The sequence below is a fragment of the Haematobia irritans genome, chromosome 2, assembly GCF_050003625.1.
Source record: "Haematobia irritans isolate KBUSLIRL chromosome 2, ASM5000362v1, whole genome shotgun sequence".
NCBI classification, from domain to species: Eukaryota; Metazoa; Arthropoda; class Insecta; order Diptera; family Muscidae; genus Haematobia; species Haematobia irritans.
Genome location: NC_134398.1, coordinates 224,445,066 through 224,460,783, shown reverse-complemented (window position 1 = coordinate 224,460,783; position 15,718 = coordinate 224,445,066). Strand labels below are relative to the sequence as shown.

The window sequence follows — 15,718 nt, the reverse complement described above, 5'->3', positions numbered from 1 at the left end:
ATATTGTGTAAATTGCGTGTCCTAATATTTAAGGTGCATAATCTTCCATATTATTACAATATATTTTTTAGTGTACAAAGCATACATGCATACAAGTGTTCGTCTATCGACAGTCGCTTATTCTATATTAAATGACTGTATTAAAAAATCAGTACCTAAAATTTCGTTTAAAAAAACGACTGGTACACCTTGGAATTCAAAGCAATTAGCAAAGGCTAAAAACAAAAGAATAAATTATATAGAAAACTTATATAGAAAATTTAGAAAATATTACTGGAAATGCTATTGATTTTGGCGAAATATTGTGTTGCCCGATCTGATTGTAACTTGGAGAATAAAAGATCTTATAAATTGCACATATCAAATGTAAAAAGTGAACTGAAACGAAAACCTAAAAGATTTTATGGATTTATTATCTCCAAACGCAGTGATAGAACTTTTCCTAAGTCACTTAAATTTGGATCTGTTGTCGCAGATGATGATGCTGGAATTACCAATCGATTCGCAGACTTTTTGAATCAACTTACTCAACCAAGCCCTGTGATGAATGTAATTCATATCCTTACTCAATACCGCAATCTTGTCTTATCAATATACAATCAGTGAATATCAATACTGTTTATGAAAATTTGCGATGCCTTAAAAATGATAATATTCCAGGTCCAGATGGTATTCCTGCTTGTTTTGAAACAATGTGCTGATAATCTTTCTCTTCCTCTATGCGAATTCAACAAATTACTTGGTTCAGGAATTTTTCGGACATTATGGAAACAATCCTTTATTATACCATTATTTAATTATTATTTGTAATTATAGAGGTATAGCCAAACTGAATGCTATTCCGAAACTTTTTGAGAAGATTGTGACTGAAGTTCTTTGTTTTCAAATATCACCAATTTTATCTAACTGTCAACATGGCTTTAGAAGATCTAGATCAACGGTAACTAACCTAATAGAGTTTACTTCATTTATAAATGATGGATTCAAAGAACGCAAGCAAACTGATGTTGTCTATACTGACTTTAGTAAAGCAATTGATAAGGTGAATCATAAACTTTTACTACGGAAATGGGAGTTTATGGGTTTCAGTGATATGTTTTGAAAATGGCTTCGCTCTTACTTGACTGGTAGAACACAGAAAGTTAAATTTCGTGATATGCTTTCTAGAGACATTGCTGTATATTCGGGAGTACCACAGAGAAGCCGATTCTTTTCAACCTGTTTATAAATGATTTACCAGAATCAATATTTCGGTGTAACGTTTTAATGTACGCAGATGATGTTGAAATTTTTCATTTTTGTAATGATCATACTGGTCAACTAATTTTACAAGGGGATCTAGACAGATTATTTCAGTGGTGCAAGGTGAATCTGATGGAGCTGAACATATCGAAATGTAAACATAGGTCATTTTTTACTCATGGTTTTATCAAAAGGTGGAGCAAGGAGTTTTCTGATCCGTCTGTAACAAAACTGTTATATATTTTGTTTGTGCGCTGTATACAAGAAAACACACAGAAAACAAATTTGTTGTGCCAACCATTTTTTTTGCCAACCAAATTATTTGGTCCCATCTACTATCACAATATTTGTTAGAGCAATCAATTGTTGTCTGACACAACTATACAGAAAATTGTTTGGATGACTAAATTTTGGGTACAATAACCTAATTGGAAATCACAACCAATAAGGTTTCATTCGTTTGTTAAAAGAATTATCTGTTTTTTCGGAAAGCCAATTATTATAAAATTAAAGAAAACGTCCTTTAAATGATTTCAGATTTTATATTATTTGATTGTATTACAAATTAATATGTCTTATATTGATCATTTACCTCGGCATTTGTGGTTCTTGGTGCACGGTTCTCAAAATATCTTCTTCTTAAGTCATCATTTGATAACAGGTTGGCTGATATGTCCCCGGTCTAACAAAGAAAAGCACATTTTTTTGTCAAAATTTGCTTTTATTATTCAACATAGTTCCCTTCAAGAGCGATACAACGATTATAATGACCTTCCAAGTTTTTGATAACATTTTGGTAGTACTCCTTCGGTTTTGCCTCAGTTTCGGCGATCACCTCTTCATTGCAGCCAAATTTTTTCCCTGCGAGCATCCTTTTGAGGTCTGAGAACAAGAAAAAGTCGTTGGGGGCCAGAACTGGATAATACGGTGGGTGGGGAAGCAATTCGAAGCCCAATTCATGAATTTTTGCCATCGCAGGAAAAAAATTTGGCTGCAATGAAGAGGTGATCGCCGAAACTGAGGCCTATTTTGAGGTAAAACCGAAGGAGTACTACCAAAATGGTATCAAAAAATTGGAAGATCGTTATAATCGTTGTATCGCTCTTAAAGTGAACTATGTTGAATAAAAAAAAAAACGAATTTTGACAAAAAAAGTGTGTTTTTCTTTGTTAGACCGGGGACTTATCAGCCAACCTGTTATATGTAGTCCATAGCAACATATTCTCTTTATAACCATATAATTAGTTAACACAACCAACTTATTGACTGGGCGGACTTTCAGTTGGGTTTGGTGACATATTGGCAAAACAAGTCAGTTATCACAACAGGGTGGAATAAATTGAAATGGTTAGATACTTCAATGTATAAATAACGACCAATATTTGGTCGTGTGTACCAACTTTTGGTCACACCGCCGATATATTGATTATATAAACTATCAAACAAGAGATATAACTAATAATTATTCCACACAATTAAAAATTGTGGGTTTTCACTATCAAACTGGTGTCGTAATCGAATTCCAACCAATCATTTCTCTGGGTGTATGCATCTGTAATTTGGGATCCTGTTTATGTGATACACTCCAATTCAATAGAATCGGTTCAGAAACAATTTCTTTTGTTCCGTCTTCGTAGATATGGATGGAATTCTAGTAACCTTCCTAGTAATGAATACAGGCTGAATATAATCAAACTCCCAACGTTAAAGAGTTGCCGTACAATACTAAATAATAGTTTCTTGTCTAATGTTATTCACGGACGCACGGATTGCGTCTATATTTTGAATCAGATCCTTGTGAATGTTCCTCTGAGGCCGTCACGTAACTATCAGCTTCTGATGTTCTCTTTTACTCGGTCAAACTATGAGAATAATTACCCAATACATCGCCTGTTCTTTCAATTCAATACGAACTTGTTATTACTGGACCTATCTGAAAATCATACTACACTTAAGCGTAAAATAATTATATTTTTAAATGCATAATGTTATTTGTATATATGTATTTATATAAATAGTCTGTAAGGATTATTTAATCTATAGAAAAAAATAAATAAATTGTGTTTACATACTCTTACCTATACTACTTCTAAACATTCTCCTTGGAATGTGTGAACATTTGTGTTTTTTATAGGGTCGTCTAAGGTGTTAAGAAATTTCGCATATAAGATCCAAATTGAGTCTTCTTCCCCAGCCAGGTTTCTAGTGAAGCATATGAAAATGTCTTCAAATGATCTGAAACATGAATAGTTGGGCGTGTATAGATTTGTATCTTGTATTTTATCTTCAATGACTCCAGAGAGTAGGAAAATACAAGAGAACGAAACTGTGAAGTGAAACTGTGTCAGTAGGTGTCAGTCACGAGGAAAGGTTCTCTAATGTCATGCAGTTTTTGTCGACAATAAAATATCATACAGTTTGCGTCGGCGTCACACAATTTTGTTCTCTGTCGGCTTTACAAAACTTAAGAAAAATAGGTTCTATTATTTTTTTGGCAAGCAATTTGAAATTATAATTGATGTCAAAACGCGTTTCGACCGCAACGGCGGTAATATCCAAACACTGCAGGCATTTTGCGACATCTACGCGGTTGACATATGTTTTCTTTGCAGAAGAGACTTTTTGTCCTCTTGTATTTCCTACTCTCCGATGGTGATTGCATACTTTTAGGTGTCACGTTGTCGTTGTAACAGTTTTTTGTGAGTTCCTATTTTTTTCATTGGTACATCAGCTGGTATCCAGACCAAGAAACCCTGCGACAAGGATGGGGTGTATCCAGAGTTATTTGGTGGTGAGTCGAGTTTAGCTGGGAAGGCTAAATGGTGACGCGTTTCATGAGGTCCGTGTTTGCAGATGGGACACAAGTCAGATACGCTGCTAACAATTACTGATAAGTGGGAATTGAGTTGGCTGCACTTGTCTTATCTTTTTGGCTCACTATCACGGTCTGCCACGGGAGGTCATTTTGTTCCGACGGGGGTCGAGCTCCAAGAACAGGATTAATCTTGTAGCTCCTTCAGTATCCTCATGAATTCTTTTCAGACCTATCTGATATGTTGTATGGTTTAGAGGCTCTCTATTATAATGCTCGCGTTCTAGAAGGAATCCTTACATTTCTGGGTGGTGGTTGCTTGTTCCAAAAATGGTGAGATAACAACCCAGCAGTTGAGATAACAATTGTTTTGACAACATGTAATTGTATCATCTTGGTTTTCACATAAAAGTAATCCAGGGGTGAACTTCAGAGACATCCTGTCCCAGCTCTAAGGGCAGCGTTCCGACAGGTCTGTATTTGATGCCACTGTGTGGCGCTGGTCAACAAGGTTTCTTTGTCATCAAGCGACTTGAGGACCTTGTTTCTGCCGCAGTTTACAAATTGCAGTGACAAAATAAAAAAAATTAAATTCAAAGACAAACTTTTGCAACTATAACATTGATTAAAACGAAATATTATTTAATTTTATTTTTTCACAAGCAAAAAAAAAACATTGACTCAAATAAATCTTGTTTATATTCAAATTTGCATTTACTTTCACCATGAATTAAAAAAAAAATGAGTTAATTTTGTTTTTTGTTTAATGTCTTTACAGTTCCTCTGGAAATTGGCATGCTATCGCGGGAACATTTCAATCGTTGGTATAACCTGGGGCCCTACTTTCTGTCTTTGCTGTCATTTGAGGTTCCTTTCCAGGTGAGTGAACAAAAAAATCTCAAAAAAAAATTTTTTGCCTATAAAATTTATAATTATAGACTTTGGTCATAAACTTGGAGAAATTCTCGTAACTTGAAAAAATGCAGACTAAAAAAATCATTGTAATGATATGTTATTAGTCTTTTTTTTTTTAATAAAAATATGGTCATGTTAATTATATATAATGGATGTTTTTGATATTGTTTTTTTTATTTTTTATTATTATACTGTATGAGAGTGGTTATTATACCCACCACCATAGGATGGGGGGTATATTAACTTTGTCATTCCGTTTGTAACACATCGAAATATTGCTCTAAGACCCCATAAAGTATATATATTCTGGGTCGTGGTGAAATTCTGAGTCGATCTGAGCATGTCCGTCCGTCCGTCCGTCCGTCTGTTGAAATCACGCTAACTTCCGAACGAAACAAGCTATCGACTTGAAACTTGGCACAAGTAGTTGTTATTGATGTAGGTCGGATGGTATTGCAAATGGGCCATATCGGTCCACTTTTACGTATAGCCCCCATATAAACGGACCCCAAAATTTGGCTTGCGAGGCCTCTAAGAGAAGCAAATTTCATCCGATCCGGCTGAAATTTGGTACATGGTATCAGTATATGGTCTCTAACAACCATGCAAAAATTGGTCCACATCGGTCCATAATTATATATAGCCCCCATATAAACCGATCCCCCGATTTGGCTTGCGAGGCCTCTAAGAGAAGCAAATTTTATCCGATCCGGCTGAAATTTGGTACATGGTGTAAGTATATGGTCTCTAACAACCATGCATAAATTGGTCCACATCGGTCCATAATTATATATAGCCTCCATATAAACCGATCCCCCGATTTGGCTTGCGAGGCCTCTAAGAGAAGCAAATTTCATCCGATCCGGCTGAAATTTGGTACGTGATGTTAGTATATGGTCTCTAACAACCATGCAAAAATTGGTCCACATCGGTCCATAATTATATATAGCCTCCATATAAACCGATCCCCCGATTTGGCTTGCGAGGCCTCTAAGAGAAGCAAATTTCATCCGATCCGGCTGAAATTTGGTACGTGATGTTAGTATATGGTCTCTAACAACCATGCAAAAATTGGTCCACATCGGTTCATAATTATATATAGCCCCCATATAAACCGATCACCAGATTTGACCTCCGGAACCTCTTGGAAGACCAAAATTCATCTGATTCAGTTGAAATTTGGTACGTGGTTTATATATGGCCTCAAACTCCCATGCAAAAATTGGTCGACATCGGTCCATAATTATATATAGGCCCCATATAAACCGATCACCAGATTTGACCTCCAGAGCCCCTTGGAAGAGCAAAATTCTTCCCATTCGGTTGGAATTTGATACGTGATGTTAGTATCTGGTATCCAACAACCATGCAGGAATTGGTTCCTATCAGTCCATAATTATATATAGCTCCCATATAAACCGATCCCCAGATTTGACCTCCGGTGCCTTTTGGAGAAGCAAAATTCATCCGATCTGCTTGAAATTTGGTGCGTGGTGGTAGTATATGATATTTAACAACCATGCCAAAAGTGGTCCATATTAGTCCATAATCGTACATAGCCCCATATAAACCGATCCCGAGATTTGGTTTTGGAACCTCTTGGAGGAGCAAATTTCATCCGAGTGAGTTGAAATTTGGTACATTGTGCTAGTATATGGTCGTTAACAACCATGCTTAACTAGGTCCATATCGGTCTATAGTTATATATGGCCCTCAAATAAATCGATCCCCAATCACACAAAAATTGGTCCATATCAAGTTTCAATTCTGGCTCTCTACGTACAAAAAGTCCATATCGATTCGTAATTATTTGTAGACTTAACTATACATAACTTTTTTGTCTAATATATACCATGTATGGACTAAATCACAATTTAGAAAACGATGTTAAGAAGTTTTAATATACCACAACCCAAGTAATTCGATTGTGGATGATAGTCTTTCGTAGAAGTTTCTACGCAATCCATGGTGGTGGGTACATAAGATTCGGCCTGGCCGAACTTGCGGCCGTATATACTTGTTTTTAAATTGTTGTCTTTCCACTTGCTGTCAGATTATTGGTTGACTGATATTGCACATTTCAAATTCAAACCTCAGGCCAAGACATATTTAAAGAGGTATTCTCCATTAGCGTAGCTAGACAATTTTCCGAGGGGGAGGGGTGTGATAATATGTGCAATAGCTAGCATGTCCGCCTTGCATAAAAAGGGTCATGGATTCACTACCACTTTCGAGCAAACCATTTTTCAGCGGTGGATTATCCTCTCAGTAATGCTGGTGGCATTTCGGAGTGTTTCAAAGCTTCTCTAAGTGGTTTTACCGCAAAGTGAAACGCCGTCCGCCCTTGTCATTGAGCTAAACATAGAATCGGGCAGCACTCCGTGATAAGAAAGAAATTCACCACTGTGGTATCAAATGGACTGAATTAGACTAATTGAGCTTTATCCAGTCTATTTCTTCAAAGTACATCCTTGCATTAAATATTCTGTGCTCTTCCTATCTAGTCAAATTTATATATTTTTAATTTGAGATATATTAACAATGAGCACACGCCGTAGCTCTCAGCCTATGGGATAAAAGTTATTAAATCCGCCAGTGGTTGACTGTCAACACTGATAAATTAAGATAAAAATCGAAAATACAAAAAAAAAAATGAAATATTGAATTTGTTTTAAATGATGACAGAAAAAGTGTCGATAAGAATGCTCCTCATTATTGATGGTAGGAATCACTTCAATTATTCAAACAAATCGTTACATATTTCCTCATATTTCAAAGCAAAGATTTATAAATTTGCAGTTCCCTTTGCCACTTGTTCAACAAGGTTTAAATTTGACTGGTATTAATTTTTTTGTGAAAGTGGGAATACCTTTCTTAATATGTCTTGCCTGAGGCTTTATTTGCAAGTTTTTCAGTGTTGACTGTCGTCATCGGCATTCTGGCTTTGTTGTTTTGTTTGACAATTAGAAACAAACATTAATTTGTTTACCTATCCAAGTTTTTTTTTTCTAATTTGACTTAGTTTGAGTAGTAAATCAATGTTTACGTCAAAAGCAAGACTTGTTTACAATAGTAGATTTGTATATGCTAATATGTTGATTGTGAAATAGATTAAGTCGATTTTAACTTCATACATACTATTTTTAGATAGTAATACATGAGGTTGAAAATGGCTCTTCTGCAAATGTCAACCATATAGATGTTGCACAATGACCGCAAGGTTTTGGTATCATCGGCGTTGCGGTCGAAGTGTTGCTTTAATAAATTAGTTATAAAAACATCGGCAGTTTCAAAGTGTCTGACAAAAATTTAATAGAATGAAAACATTTTTAAAAAGAACATTTGTTATTACAGAGTATGTTCTAAATCCTATTTTTCTTAGATATTAGATATTAGAGAATTAGAGAAATTTTCCTCATGACTGCCACCTACTGATGCAGTTTCACTTTACAGTTCCGTTATCTTGTATTTCCTACTCTTTGCTATTGTCTAAGAAGATAACCTCTTTCCCATAAGAGGATTTCACTTCTTTTTTTTTTTAGTATCATAAAATTTTTAATAAAAATTTAATTCTAAAAAATTTTAAATTTAAAAATATCTGCTTAGTCTACTTAGGATACAGCGAACTCTGATTTTTGTTTTCTATTGAATATGAGCTCTGCATATAAATGGAATATAGAAGCTATTGTTAACATTTAATGATTTTGTTCAAATTTATGTTTTGACACATGAATTGATATTATTGGATAGACGCCAGGTGACAATAAACAATTTATAGAAATATTGAAATATTGTTTATTTTATTCTTATATTTTATGTGTGTTGTACACAACCAATACGAATGATGTACGTTTTGTACATGGTTGTAATAGACTTATTAGTCTATTTATTATTATAATTTGTATGGTGTTATGAAAGTAAAGTAAAGTAAAGAAAAAAAAGAGCTTTCCAAAAAGTAGTTTGAATCCCCAACGTGTGATCTGGAAGTGGTGCAAATTGGGATCATCCCTAACAAATTTTACATGGACTCATTTGCATTGACTTAGGCATTCATTCACCAATGTGGTATCAAAATGGACTGAATAGTCTAAGTGAGCCTGATACATTGGGCTGCCACCTAACCTAACCTAACCTAGGCATTCATTTGAATGAAGACATTTAAAGGGTTTAAAAATTTTCACAAATTTCACGTTTGATTTTTATCATTTTTTTATTATTTTTATATTTATTGATTTTTTATTTTTTTATTTATTTATTTACTCAGCTAATAGCAGCCGAGACTTTACAAAATATACTTTGAATTATTAATCAAATGTAGTGTAATGGGCCAGTAGGGACCCTTTAGGCCAGTAAGGACCACATCGAGTCAGTAGGGACCCAAAAGTTTAGGTGTTCGAGATGTTGGTCAGTAAGGGCCACGTTGAGTTTATAAGGGCTCCGCGGTTCAAATATAAATAGATGGGTCAGTAGGGACCCCGTTGAGCCAGACAAGGTTTAAAATTGCAGATATTAGAAACAGTAAGGGCGCATCATGTGTTCTGCAATCGGCAATCGGGAGAATAGGGCCGGATCAAATGTATAACAATACCGACTTAAAATGGGTCAGAAAGGACCACCTGGGTCTTTAGGTCAGTAAGGACCACCTCGAGACAGTAGGGACTCCCGCAGTCGGATGAATATAGCAGGATCAAATGTATAGCAATATAGCTGAAAAATTAGAAGGCTCAGCTTGGCTCAGCAACCTTATTGTCCAAATTAAGTATAGTTTCTTTTATGGCAGAAATCGATTCAGATAACACCGAGTTATAGTTTCTACACAAAACGTTAAGTGGATTAAATAATTCATAGTTATGTCTACAAAAGTCAGTCTTTAAGAGTACAAAGTTTCTAGTTAAACGATTAGGAACATTATAGCAAAATTTCGAGGTTAAGTAGTGTGAATCAATATCTCCATTAATAGGTTTAGTGAGAAATATAATACCATGCATAAACCTTCTACGTTCAAGAGAAGGAAGATCAATTAATATAAGACAGCTAGAATAAGGAGGTAAGTCACATAAATTATTCTAGCCAAGCCCTCTGAAAGCAAAAATAAGAAACTGCTTCTGGACAGATTCAATACGATCAACAGCGATAACTTGGTGACCAGACAACACATGCATACTCCAATATCGGTCTAACCAGAGTCGTAAAGAGCCTTTTTGAAAAATAAGGATCAACAAACTCCTTAGACCGTCTCATAATGAAACCAAAAACACCCGTAGCCTTATTTACACATTCCTCAATATGAGGACCAAAGTCAAGCCTGGAATCCAATCATTAAATCTAAGCACATTCTCTAGCTTTGATTTTATTGGTTTCTATGTTATACCAAGCACAACAAGATAAATCTTATAATTTGCAGTGTCGGTCGATATTTGATTTTAACAATTTGAATAAATGTAAATAAATTTAAATATGAAATTATTACATTGCGAATATGGGGAGCCACCGTGGTGCAATGGTTATCATGCCCGCCTTGCATACACAGCGGTTTTTATCCCAGCGGTCGATTATCCCACCTCAGTAATGCTGGTGACATTTTTGAGTGTTTCAAAGCTTTTCTAAGTGGTTTCACTGCAATGTGGAACTCCGTTCTGACTCGGCTATAGAAAAGAGGTCCCTTGTCATTGAGCTTAACATAGAATCGGGCAGTACTCAGTGATAAGAAAGAAGTTCACCACTGTGGTATCATAATGGATTGAATATTCTAAGTGAACTACTATACCTAACGTACATGGCGAATATACAATTTATTGCAAAAAATAAATTGTTCTTTTTTAAACGATGTGTAATTGCTTATGCGTTGTCTTTTTTGCTCTTTCCGGAGGTTGAACCTCAATTAAATTTGTAATTGAAGCTATTAGAAAACAAGTAAGTAAAGCAGAAAGTCGGGCGGGGCCGACTATATCATACCCTAAACCACCCCTACTGAATTAGTTAACATTGTTTGTGGGGTATCAATGGTATAGGTTTGGGGAAAAACCTCATTTCCACATTTAAGAACATACATGGGGATACATGGGCGTTTTATCACAATCTGAACAGAAATGTCTGATATTAGGAGCTATAGCTGATTCTGAACCTACAGATATGTCACTAATATTGAGTCCATTATTAAGATAAAAAAAAATGAAATCGCTCTATTAGTGTGGGTAATAAAGCCAAATTTCTGAAAATAGGATAATAGATTTATGTAAGAGCTACATGTAAGTCTAAATACGATCAGCTCATATATGTACATTTGAAATTTGAGCAACATTGGTTAATAAATAAGAGTGTTATGGGCAAATTTGGGAAAATCGATCAATGCATATATATGGGAGCTATATCTAAATCTGAACCGATTTCGATATTTCCCAGATTTTGTTGATACCATAGAAGGTTACCTTGTGCTAAATTAGAGTAAGATCGGGTACTAAATAAAGATATTATGGTCAGAAATAAATTTGTAAGGGGTAATTTTTTCAAAAACGGGCGATACATATATATGGGAGCTATATCTAAATCTGAACCGATTTGGATTATATTTTGCAAGTTTTGTTGATATTACAAGAGATTACCGTGTTCCTAATTTGAATAAAATCGTTTTATAAATGAGGCCACTACGGCCAAAAATAAGGTTATAAGGGACAAATTTTTGAAAATTGTTATAAGGGACAAAATTTTGAATGAGATATATCTAAATCTGAACCGAGTTGGACGATATTTTGCACATATAGTCAGTACTATAGAACATTATAGTAAGCCAAATTTTCAGTACTATAGAACATTATAGTAAGCCAAATTTAAGATCGATTGATAAATAAGGGTTTTATGGCAAAATTTCTGAAAATCGGGCGATGCATATATATGGGAGCTATAGCTAAATCTGAACCGATTTCGATGATTTCTTGCACATATAGTAAGTACTATAGAAAATTAGATTTGGCCAACTTTGAGTCAGATCGGTTGAGAAATAAGGGACTTATGGTGAAATTTGGGAAAATCGGGCGATACATCTATATTGGAGCTATATCTAATTCTGAACCGATTTCGATGGAATTTGGCACACTTGAAGGGTGGTCTATTGGATTACTTTGTGGCAAATTTGACGCCGATCGGTTAGTAAATGAACGCAATCTGACCCCATTTATCGAAATCGGGCGAGATATATATATATATATATATATATATATATATATATATATATATATATATATATATATATATATATATATATATATATATATATATATATATATATATATATATATATATATATATATATATATATATATATATATATACATATATATGGGAGCTATATCTAAATTTGATACGATTTTTTCCAAATTCAATAGCGTTCGTCCTCGTACCAAAAAACGCAACATACCAATTTTTTTTCAAAATCGGTTAATAACATAATTGCGACCGGAATCCTGCGAACAACAAATACATGGACGGACGGACACCAATCGCTATATCAGGAGGTGATGCTGAGTCGATCGGTATATATTTTATGGGGTCTTAAGCCAATATTTCTGGTAGGCACATTTCTTTTTTTTTTAATTTAAATAATCACATTTATATTACTTCCTCGATTCTCTCACGGGATATATTACCGGTTTAAATTTGCTATACAATTCTTGAATAATTATATAAATCCAAACTTATTTTTATATTACTTATAATTGTCATCATTTCTTTTCAGTGTATTTGCACATCACTTTATTTGGGCATTAGCATATGGTTGACTGATAATGAACAGAGCGATAATTTTCGGGTTATGTACTTTATGCTATTCGGAATACTGGTGACCCTGAGTGCACAAGCTTGGGGATTCTTTGTAGGTGCTACACTACCCACTAAGGTACTTATAGTCGGTTCATCAACTTTGAGACTATCTTTATAATTTTAACTTTTCATATAGCTTGCTGTCTTCCTTGGACCAATATTGGCCGTTCTGTTCTCGGTGTTTGGTTTTTGTACACGCTATATTGACATCACTCCCGTGTTTCGTTGGATGTGGCATATTAGTTATTTCCGAGCAGGTTTCCATGGTGCCGTTAATGCTGTCTATGGCATGGACCGCTCTGCTCTACCATGCCCGGAGAATATTATCTATTGTCATTTTCGTAATCCCAAAGTGTTTTTGGAATTTATAATGATAACCGATGTGAGTGTACTCGATTGTGTGCTGCTTATGGTCGGTGTCATTTGCGTTATGCATCTGTTGACTGTGATCACTTTGTGGCGAAAACTAAATAAACGTTAATGGTGAATATGGCATCACATTATCCTCAAGGATCAGTGTAGTTAAAGCTTTAAACTATCATATAATTTATATTTTTTAGGGTGTATATAAATTATAATCATTGAAAATCATAGAACAGTAGACACGAAAAAAATATTATTATTGCTTCAAACGAGTTTTTTTTGTGCACAGAAAAAAAATTCACGAAAATTTTTCCAATTAAAATCTTAATTGAGTTTTAAAAAAATATTCAATTAAAAATTTAATTGAATCAACAAATTTTTTAATTGAAATAAAAATCAATCACACAAATTAGTACACACAAAAAAATTTTTTTCTGATTCAATCACGAAATTAATTGATCCAATTAATTTTTTAATTGAAATGTCTTCAATCACGAAAATGATAGTATCAATCACAGTTTTAATTGGGCATAGAAAAAAATTCTTGATTAAAAAATTAATTGATTTCATTACCAAATATCAATTAATTTTTTAATTGATTCAATTAAAAATTTAATTGATGTTGATTGCAAAACTCAATTAATTTATTAATTAAAAAAGGTAACTATTTTCAATTACATTCTGAATTGGCTTAGAATTTTTATTTGGATTAACAATTGATTGTTTGAAAAAAAAAAATTAATGAAAAATTTAAAAAAAAATTTCATCGCTTTTTTAACTGACTTAGTCTTCCGAATTTGATTAAAATTTAATTGTATCAATTAACTTTTTAATTAAAAATTTTAAAATTTTCAATCATTGACTTAATTGACTTAATGTTTCTATCTTGATTAAAAAGTTAATTGTACCAATTAATTTATTAATTGAAAAAATTTCAACTTCAATTAACTTTTTAATTGGAAATATTTTGGTGATATTTTTTTCTATGTAGTATCAATTTTTTAATTCGATCAATTAATTTTTTAATTGACTGTCAATTAATTTTTTAATTGATACTATCATTTCTGTGATTGAAGACATTTCAATTAACAAATTAATTGGATCAATTAATTTCGTGATTGAATCAGATTTTTTTTTGTGTGTGTTAACAAAGATGCTCAAAATTTTGATTTTATTCAGTTATTATTTGGTAATCGACATTTATTCAAATTATCATTCTTTTTAATTTTGTATTTTAAGAAGTTGGGATTGTCGTTTGGCCTAACTAAAATGTGTTTGAGGCAAAATTTTGATTTTATTCAGTTATTATTTGGTAATCGACATTTATTCAAATTACCATTCTTTTTAATTTTGTATTTTAAGAAGTTGGGATTGTCGTTTGGCCTAACTAAAATGTGTTTGAGGCAATATTAAAATACGGTCTTTTTAAGTTGTATGTACACTAACAAAGGTGCAATTGGTCACATTATGTATAAGGCTCATATTTATAGTGAACATCAAATCATTCCAAATCCAGTGTTATTAGATATAAGTATTCGTATATGGGATATAAAAAACAAGACGAATATATCTTAGATTTTAGACAAGTTTCGTAAAAGTTTTAAATATAAGAATAATACGTAATTGTCACTTCCTTTAATAGAGTTGGTATAATGTTTTTTTTTTTTGAATATGTATATGTCCATGAAGAAAATATTTTAAGTCGCAACAAAAAAAAAAAACATAATTGATTCAATTAAAAATTAGCAAAAAATAGAAATAAGAAACATTTAACCCTTTCACTACCGACGTCCACATAGAAGGACATTCGAAAAAGACACCAAATTCTATTTTCCCACTTAGTTTCGATTTTTTTCTCGATGTTATTTTAAAGTAGAGGCTTTAATCTAAATAAGCTATAAATATTTTCCATATTGGTGAGCACTAAAATACTTTTTTTAGAAACTTATTTAACAATAAACGAAAAATACGAAAATTTGAGACAATTTTTCTACTGTATGTTTCTAGTAAATGGACATTCATACAAAATCTATAGCTGATACTTTTTCGGGTTCTTTTTTGTATTTTATCTCACACTTTGGAAGATATTTTCGTAAGGCCAATTGGTCACAAATTAAGACTCAAATATTCATAACAAGCTCATATAGCCCTTGAAGTAATTGAAACAGATTCTCAAAATGACAATTTTTGTTCTACATGCTGTTAGTACAAGTAAAAACAGAAGAAACATTAAAGCTTTTAATATTAGGTTTATTTCGGTAGTGAAAGGGTTAATTGAAGTATTTTTGTAGTGGTTAAAAAGTAGAATGCGCTTCAGTTATTTAATTAAAAATTTTCAAATCAAACTGAGACCGGTATTATTTCGATATAGATGGAGCTTCATCTATTTCTTTTTATTAATTGAACCAGTGAAACAATTGGATTTTTCGTATATAATTTATACAAAACGATAAAGATTTTATGTAATTGAATCGATTAGGTTTTTAACTAAACTTGTTTCAAATTTTTATTTTTTTTATTATGGTTTCATAATATATTTGACCTTAGCTCTGGTACCAATTTTACTTCATT

At 33.0% G+C, this 15,718-nt stretch overlaps 1 protein-coding gene across 3 annotated transcripts in view; it reads left to right on the top strand.

The window, feature by feature from the left end:
• LOC142227185 (ATP-binding cassette sub-family G member 1-like) overlaps positions 1-13,580 on the top strand; it is a 126,676-nt gene extending 113,096 nt beyond the window's left edge. For all 3 annotated transcript variants that reach the window (XM_075297589.1, XM_075297590.1, XM_075297588.1), the window contains exons 9-11: positions 4,833-4,933; positions 12,702-12,860; positions 12,921-13,580. In XM_075297589.1, the coding sequence (XP_075153704.1) occupies positions 4,833-4,933; positions 12,702-12,860; positions 12,921-13,265 (605 nt within the window). In that variant the 3' untranslated portion in view covers positions 13,266-13,580. The remainder of the gene's footprint in view (positions 1-4,832; positions 4,934-12,701; positions 12,861-12,920) is intronic.
• Positions 13,581-15,718: the final 2,138 nt, after the last annotated feature.